At 42.8% G+C, this 8,887-nt stretch overlaps 2 protein-coding genes across 2 annotated transcripts in view; one reads left to right on the plus strand and one right to left on the minus strand.

The window, feature by feature from the left end:
* Nucleotides 1-3,573: 3,573 nt before the first annotated feature.
* On the minus strand, nt 3,574-4,969 carry Pmar_PMAR015933 (DNA-directed RNA polymerase II 16 kDa polypeptide, putative; the record flags this gene model as incomplete). Its single annotated transcript, XM_002776652.1, has 5 exons — nt 3,574-3,667; nt 3,714-3,793; nt 3,842-3,950; nt 4,333-4,469; nt 4,928-4,969. 5 exons carry the CDS (start codon nt 4,967-4,969, stop codon nt 3,574-3,576), a joined length of 462 nt encoding a protein of 153 aa, XP_002776698.1.
* A 3,271-nt stretch (nt 4,970-8,240) lies between these two features.
* Pmar_PMAR015934 (3-methyl-2-oxobutanoate hydroxymethyltransferase, putative) overlaps nt 8,241-8,887 on the plus strand; it is a gene marked incomplete at both ends in the record, with an annotated part of 2,358 nt that continues 1,711 nt past the window's right edge. The window contains 3 exons of the mRNA XM_002776653.1: nt 8,241-8,298; nt 8,627-8,734; nt 8,783-8,817. Coding sequence (XP_002776699.1) covers nt 8,241-8,298; nt 8,627-8,734; nt 8,783-8,817 — 201 coding nt within the window. The remainder of the gene's footprint in view (nt 8,299-8,626; nt 8,735-8,782; nt 8,818-8,887) is intronic.

An 8,887-nucleotide genomic window follows, 5' to 3' on the forward strand; every position in this document is an offset into this window, starting at 1 on the left:
AAGTTGACTATATGCCATCATGGCATATACTAAGGCTCGAGCAAAGCAGGTGCCCAACACCCAACCTCGCACAGCGATGATACGCTGGAAGCCAACACAAACAGTAACATCACAGACCTTCACATCTACCCCCGTTGGTTCTCAACTTGAGCAAATACAAACTTCCTGACATGCTGCTTAATGGGCGAACTATTTTCATTGTCATCTTATGACGGCGAACGGTCACACTCAATCATGACTTCATATACTGGGCCCATAACGTAGGAACTGCTCCTTAATGCGTACCTCAAGAGTAGGAATTCCTTACGCTCCTTAGTAAGGACAGCTTCATCATCTATTCTCTTGGTAAGGAGTCCTTACTTGAGGAGTTACGCCTCCTGAGCTATAGAGCCACTGAGTCATGACTTAAATCTTATTATTAGACCGCCAGACTAAATCACAAATCTTGGAACATTTCATGGTTGAGTTGACTCCAGAACTCTCCTTTGACATATCCGACTTATTGGCAGTCTCACTTTCGTCTGTCCGCTGACCGATTCAGAATTGGCAACTCCTATGTTCGCTGTCCTCAGCTGAGCTCGTACAGTTCCCTCACTAATTATAGAAATTTGTATACAAATTCGGGTTGAAGTGAACAGAAACGAACGGAAATTTCCCAAAATATTATCGGAATTTTCATATTGTCACCAACACACGTAGTTGGCCATGTGCATATTTCACCACGCACTGCACCACTGAGGTACTCACCAATAGCTACGCCACCCATCGGCATCGATATTGTGTGACAGTCTGTATGGGTAATACGACTTCGTCGCCTCCCCTCACTGTGAGGCCGTAGATGACTTCCCTCTTGTCACAATCGGGGTCTGATGTACCGACCATCGTAGAGCATCGCAGCGCACTCTAGACCAGGTCGAATGAGCGCAAAGGATTTCCTATAAAATGCTGTGTCACTAGAAACAATAGGGTGGTAAAATATGGGCATGGTCAACCACATGGTTTGGTGACAATACTATGACTCTGAGGAAATTTTGGATAACTCTTGTTAGTTTCTGTATACTACTCATATATTCTCCCAATTCGTTTGATAGTTGAGGAAAGTATCGAGCTCAGCTGAGGAAAGCGAATATTTTTCTGCAGCACTGAGGAGCAATATCATGTCTGCAACGAATTCTCCATTAACGTTGTAGATTGAAATTGAGATGAGCGCATTCGCGTCGCCTGTTCATATATTGGTCCGATCTAACTACGAACACTTTCAGCTGGTTTTTGTGTAATTATAATATGATGTTACTTCGGTCTCTCAAGAGCCAATGCTATCATGTTGAGATTTCTGTTCGAATACTAGCCAAGCTATCATCCTCGACGTTCACTGTTGAGCTGCATAGTGGTAATGGGTATACTATATGTGTAATTGTGCCGAGTTCTATGGAATCTCAGCTCAGCTCGAAGCTAGTTGATCATAATTTAATGAATATGATTGTTAATAGAATCTCTCGATTCCATTTGTTGTCAATGCCCACGGCAACAGTTTTACTGGGACGAACACAACAACGGGTATCTATGTATGTGAAGAGTACGAACAGCGCAATTGTCAATACTTCGTGAATGCTTCCTAAAAAGAATCCATACCATCTCTAACTCCATTAACCATTGCATTGAGCTCCCTAATGGCTAACAATATGACAAAAGCAGTTGAGCATCGTTTGAGATGGGCTGATTGAAATAATCCATGGAGTTTCATGGTTTGCTATACACGTTACGGTCCTCGTGAATACTACTGCGAAGCGAGGGTATATTCATTACTACATTAATTACGCCGCTCTAGGGGTATAAAGTTTATGAGGCATCTAACAGTCGAACCACGAAGAGCACGAGAGACTCTCTCTCGGAGAGAGAGAATGAAAATGTTGATGAATTTAACAGCAAGTTGTCAGTGACAGTCGTAGTATTTATCACTTCGTGTGAGAGGATTCATCTGTAACTCGTATAAGCATGTCGAACAGTTACAGGGTGGTGCAAAAAAGGGTCCACCCCTCGTAACTTCGCGGAAAGTGACAGGTCGCGAGCAAAAAAGATACCATTTGAATGCCCTTAGCGAGCTCTCTCCAACGCTGTAGGGCTCTTCCCTTTGTAGCCGATTTCGACGTTACCTCAGCAGGGCAGCATACCTCCCGAAAAATATAATGTTCCCGGAGAGAACTCATTTTGAATTTTCCACATCGTTAGGAACACATTCTTCAATCAGTTTCCCATGTAAATGTCATCACAATAAGAATATCATTTTCTCCTGGGAAATGTTATTTCTCCAAGCTACATGAGTCCCTTTACCTCAGTGCACAAAACGAATATCAGAGCCATTCATACAGGGTTGGAGAGAGCTCTCAAATGGTATCTTCGTGTTCACGAACTGTCACTTTCTGTGAAATTACGAGGGGTGGGCCATTGCTTTGCACCGTCCTACGTGTTAGAGTTCGAAGAGTCGGCAAGTGAATCAGCTACAAAATCCACTACGAGATCACGGGCTGTCCAAACAAAGGGTGAGAGAGAGGCGGACAGACCGCAACCTTAAATGGGTTCTCATCGACAGCACGAGGTTTCGAACTCGCGAAAGCTATAGCCGAGTGGGTTAGGAGCTGATCTCCTTAACCACTAGAGCACATCGTCTGTTTGATGAGTTTACCCACTGAGCTGTGGTTTGATGCTAGCCAGCTCGCTCGGCGAGCATGACAGAGACTCTGTGCGAGAGTCTTTATTCCGTTCGGCGAGCCACAGCTGTGGGAGCCAGTCATATCCTGTCAGTATGCGGCCGGTGGTGATGCATCATCGAGGCTGGCTCGATGAGCGGCTTCATCACTGGTCGTGACGCTTACGAAGAAGGGATCTCAGCCGTGGCTGGATCAGTGACGATTCGGAGCTTCTTACATGCTTCCAACCGAGGCTGCTGGCCTGATGCAGCCTTGTAAGCTGTAGGTTGTGGTGGCCACAGCTTCCACACAATGGTGATGGCGGCTGGGAGCACAATGACAGGATGTGGATATCTGACTTGATGATCGCTTGCTGACGGTTGGCCGGAGCATTGTCAAGTGAAAGATAGGGCAGGAGAGGAGAAATGTCCCGGGCGGGTTTGGGATGGGAAAACAAAGGAAAACAAGTCTCGAGAGGCCGAGCCAGCAAAATGGCGTCTCGAACTTGTTGATATGACTGAGGCTGGCCCGAGCGTTTCATCGGGCGTGCGAAGGATACCAACGTGTGGCACAATTATTGTCCCACAAGGATCGGGGAAGAGTCGTTCCCCCGATAAGCCGGATCTCGATAGATTTTGACCGGTCGATAGTCAGGGCCTAATACAACCTTCGGCTGTGTTATGCCCACTGTCAACCTCGCATCAAAAACAGACTTTTGCCGTTTCGGAAAGCCCTATTCCTGAGTCCAAACCCTGATGATATTATCCGCTATCTCGTCCGTGTTCCTGTCTAATAAGAATATACATCCGTTTCGTATCTTTTCACCGACACTATAGTCAACACAGACCGCCGCTCATCAAGTGAAAGTTGGATGATCTATAATGTCTCATATCAATTCGTCTTGACCGTCCTCTTCCAGACCCATACCGCCACCAAAACTCTTGTAAGTAGTTATGTCAGCGAGCAGCTGATCGAGATCACTGAAAAGTAACATCATTATAATTAGCAATAAAATGAGCATCTCACTTGTCACTATATCGTGACATACTCGGTATCAACGATTTCGCCACACTCGCGTTTTCTGGCAGTAACGACACCAACTGCGCCTGAAAGAGAAATAGTAATCAACACCAGAGAGAGGAAGCAGCACTGACCATCTCGAAGCTGTGCAACTTGCCTCCCTGAGCCGCAGTAGGTGGCTCCCAGTCCTCGAGTGCTGCACGCAGCTCCGTCAAGGCTTCAGGATCTGTAATTTTAGAAAACCTGACAACAAAAACCGGATGAACAGAATAGGTCAATTTCTGTTAGAAGAGTGTGTGTCAAAAACCACCGACATTTCCACGAGACCAGAGCATTAACTTTGGACTTTTTGAGTGCGTTTTCAAAAAGGCGCAGACGAATTGTAGGGAATCGTATCAATCACCATATATGTAGTTGAGCATGTCTCATTGGAATGTCATCAAAACGACAACTGACTCCATTGGAGTTTCACGAGCGGCCGTGATATGAAAAACTTATTTCACGACTACTGCGAATATCGCGTTTTCCACAGAGTTTCACGACGCCACTCCACGTAAAGCGGGTAGTAGTGAAACTCCATTTAACTCTGCTGTGACAGAACGACTGAAAACGACTGACTCCTTACCTGAGTGCATGCTTATAACTCTGCTCTAGGCATTGTGTCTTAGCACTAGTACGACCCGACTCAACCAAACGGGCGTAGGGTTGTCGTAGAAGCTGTTCTACTTCACATATATTCAGACACTGAGCTTTCTGCCATACCTAAACACAGTCAACACTAGAGTGGTTCCTATGGGGATGCCGATTCAACGTCTTATATCGTATTCTACTGATACTGACCATCACTAGTATAACACACACAGTTGCAAAGCGAGCGTAGCTCATACCGTAACTACAAACACTTCCGTAGTGTGCCCCAACTACGGTGTGAATACAACATTGATAATTTGCAGTACCACCATAGTTGCAGTCTATATCATCTATACAAACAACACAAACACAGTTGCAAAGCGAGCGTCGTAGCTCATACCGTAATCGCAGAAACTTTCACATACACAATAACTCTGTTGAGAATACACTGAAGTTTCGCCCTTTTCACGTCGTAATACTCCGTAAAAAACGTGATATTCGCGGTGGTATGCAGTAGTGGTGAAATATGTTTTTTCATGTCACCGCTCAAGAAACTCCATCGAAATTTCTACGACTTCAACACCCCTTACCGGGTCGAAACTAAGCTCCGCAGAATCCTGATGATCCTCCATTTATACTCAGGCAACTACTTCTACCTACGACATTCATCCCACTGGGAACTCAACAAAAAACTATCGGAATCGGATAGATTGATAAAAAGTGTGATAAAATATGTACATGGTCAACCACATGTGTTGGTGATAACAATATGAAAAAAATTCTGAGGAAATCTTCCCATCAGTTTGTGAACATACTACTTGAGTTCGCATGTGAATTTTACAGTTAGTGAGGAAATTCTTTGACTCAGCTGAGGAGAGCGAACATATATTCCAACACTGGAAATAGAAAAATAAAAACCATCTAGACCGACAGTCGCAATCTGCGACAACAAAAGTAAATACAGGGTGCACAACTAAATTCGAATTTTCCACTGAGGAGTGTCTTATTAGAAAGATCTTGGAGAGCACTTCTAAAATCCCACTACTTACTACAGTGTGTTCGATTTTCACAGGGAAAAGTGCATATCTTTTCGAATACGCAAACAAACCTTATTAAGGCTTATTAGATGTGAAAACTAAAAAAATATAGATATTGATCTCCGTTTCACTTGTAGGGCGCGTGGGGGTGATAGCCCCACCGCTTGCTGTTACGATTTGATACTCCCAGTTGGCTTCTTTCCATAATTGGTATATCTACTATTACTAATTCATATCATCGCGTATTCTCATCAAGTAAACCATACAATATTAAATCACATATTGTGGTTTGTCAATTCCCTATAGCGACGCTTTACCAGGAAGCACTTTTGCTCACAGATTTTGAGTAAATTTCGGTATGTCAACTGCACATAGCTCAGCAGAGGCAAATCATATTTTACAATTCAAAAATACCATTTAAAAGTGCTCTCCCAGATCTTCCTATTGAGCCACTTTTCACTAGAAAATTCCGTGAGTTGAATTCGACAGATAATACCAGATTTCATGCAGGGGCTTTAACCTCTGCGAGAGACTCCAGTGAGAGTAGTAGCTACTTTTACTAAGCGAACATATTATAAATAACAGACTAGTGAAGCGTCGGAAATGCACGCTGTTAGATGTGATTAAGATTGGCAAAAAATACACAAGGTCACGCGAACGGCGTCGGTGTCATCATATTAAACAATAAAAATCATTTTAATGTATATGATGGAGTTTCTTCACCCTAGTGATATGGAAAATATATTTCACGACTACTGCATATCACCGCGTTGAATATCGCGTTTTTCACCGAGTTTTACGACGCCACTTCACGTAAAACGGGTAGTTGTGAAACTCCAATGATAACAATCTCTTGAGTGAAATTAGGTCACCAATATTACCACGTTTATATCCCCAGCTTCGCTCCGCTCAACAATAGTGTTATTTTCCACGGAATATTACCAGTGGGTGACTGTACTCTGATAGTAAAAAAGTGAATCTTCATATCCCGACGAGTTCACTGCGACACGAAAATGTCATATCGAACATCTCAGCTGAGCTCAGGAGACTTTCACTACGAAGATTCGCGAAAACATCGGCGAAAAAAATCGCAAAATTATCAAAAAATATACTCAAAAATGTGCATATTTCCCTACACCCGATGATATTCCGATGATAATTTCATAAAATCTACTAAAAAAGTAAATCCCATCGCGAAACGAAATATTGTGTTTTCGGCGGAGTGAACGCAGTGTTGAAATATATATTCGCTCTCCTCAGTTGAGCCCAGCATTTCTCCCACTAGTTATACGAATTCTAGTACAGAAACCAAATAAAGAATTTTCTCAAAATTTTTTTTTCATTTTGTTGGCACCGACACATGTAGTTGTGAATATTACTTTTGCGAACTGACGAGGTTGGAAGTTAATCCTAATTTAAAAAAAACTTGTTAGGTATTCGCTCAGCCGCAGTATGTGTGCAATATTCTCATATTTTGTCGTTGTTAACCGAAATGGTTGTCCGAAATATTACCAAGTTTTTATATTGAATTTGTTAAATCATCATGTTGGTGGTGAAATACGAAGCTGACTACTTGACGAGTCCTCCGTATAGCATCTGTCAACGACCACATCAGGTCACCGAGTGAGCATTTTGTCGTATAGTAACTTTCGAATTGGCGGCTCATTATAGATTGCTTCTGATAGTATATCGATTTAACCCTCTCCTCCTCCTCTGGGAAGCAGTAGACCTGGCGACGCTTACCTCTGCAGCTGTTATAGTAGGCTCGCCTACTGGTTTTACATGTCGTATTATCGTTAACCATTACTTGTATCGAGACTCTAGATTCCAATAGGGAATGTATGATTACTCTGAATTCCCCTAGGAGAATTTTTATGATCGTTTGCTCACATTCCTTATAACATGAAACGGTTTTGGTAGTGGATAACGAAAGCTCTTTTGATCCAACGACAACTGCATCGTGCTATGCTCTCTATCGGAGAGCCAGTGGTTGTTAATAATATGGTAATCGATCACTCGAGAAAATAACGGTGGTAAAACCGAGATCATCATGTATATATATTGTGATTAGTTCAACACAACCATTGTTAGAGCGGTTCGGATATGTAGATAACAACTGTAGTCATATATACACTATCATTTACTACATAGTTACTATTATTTTTTGTATTCAAAGTATAATTTTATTATTAAACACATATATATTAAATAGCTTAGTATATACTCAACTTTAATATTGTAGAGGAGGACAGCAGCTAGAGCCATGTATCAGGGCGCGCGCTACTGTCTACGACGACCACCACAACATGAGCTTAGGCCTTAGCAGCTGTCCCATCACCCTTTTCTGATGTATTCCTTCCGAGTACCTTCATCTTCCTGTCTTTGCTACTCGCTCCGTTAGCTTGCTCTCCCTCGCTAACGCCTCTAGGGTCTTTCAGTGCGGCGGTCGTTAGCGATTCTATATCTTGGGTCGCTACATGGGGAGATAAGCTCTACCGCTTGTAAGTCCCTAACCGTTGAGTTGAGTGACACAGCTTGAATGGTAGTAGTTGGGGATACTCCTCAGGAAGCCGTACTAGTGTTATCGATACTCATTCGTTGATAGTTGTTGTTGATGTCCTATTCTCTGTGTTCTAAGGGATCGCCTTCATCATCATCGTTGTTGTTGTCGCATCTACTCAGTCGCTCAGTGTCAACTGCATCTATCCGACCAGCTACTTTCCATACAGCTCAACAGAACTCCTTCAGGTGAGGCCTCGAGATCACTGTATGAAAATCTGACTCAAATTTCCAAGTCGTAATTGAATTCTGAAAAAAAACTACATTTTTTCATCGTAATTTCAGAGTGCTGAACTCCCCTAGTAGAATGTTCAGCAGCAGCTGCGAAGCCTCGCCTTATGGTGGTGCTAAGGCGGCGTCTAAGGGTAATAACAATAACTCGATTTCGAAGTCGTTGGTCGTATTATGGTCAACTGCTTTTATAGGAAAATGTTGTTCGACATTATTATTACGTGATTTTGCCATTGGAGGAATATATGTTTGCTTTCCTCAGCTGAGCTTAGAGGAGTTTCCAGAGCTGATTATAGATGTAGGGGAATCAATGAGAATTTTTTTGCGAAATTTTTTCATATTGTCACCAACACATGCAGTTGACCATCTAAGTAATTTCCCTAAAAACTAAAGGCTGATATATTTTTCCGATTTTTTGTCATACCATAAATTGCTCGAATTTTCGATTCACCCATCGTTCAGCGCCGCACACGAAAGCTCCTAAGAAGATCACTTTAACACAGATCAAGAAGCTTCATCGGGAAGGTGATAAAATAACTATGATGACGTGTTACGATGCTATGACCGCTGGTAATATTAACACCAGAAGGTCCCGGGTTCGATCCCATCACTGTGCAGGTATAGCTGAAGAATGTGGCGTTGATCTCCTCCTGGTGGGAGACTCGGTCGCTAATGTCGTTCATGGGTTTGAATCGACTGTGCCGATTTCTATGGATGCTATGG

The sequence above is a fragment of the Perkinsus marinus genome (assembly GCF_000006405.1).
Source record: "Perkinsus marinus ATCC 50983 genomic scaffold scf_1104296953072, whole genome shotgun sequence".
In the NCBI taxonomy this organism is placed as follows: Eukaryota; Perkinsozoa; order Perkinsida; family Perkinsidae; genus Perkinsus; species Perkinsus marinus.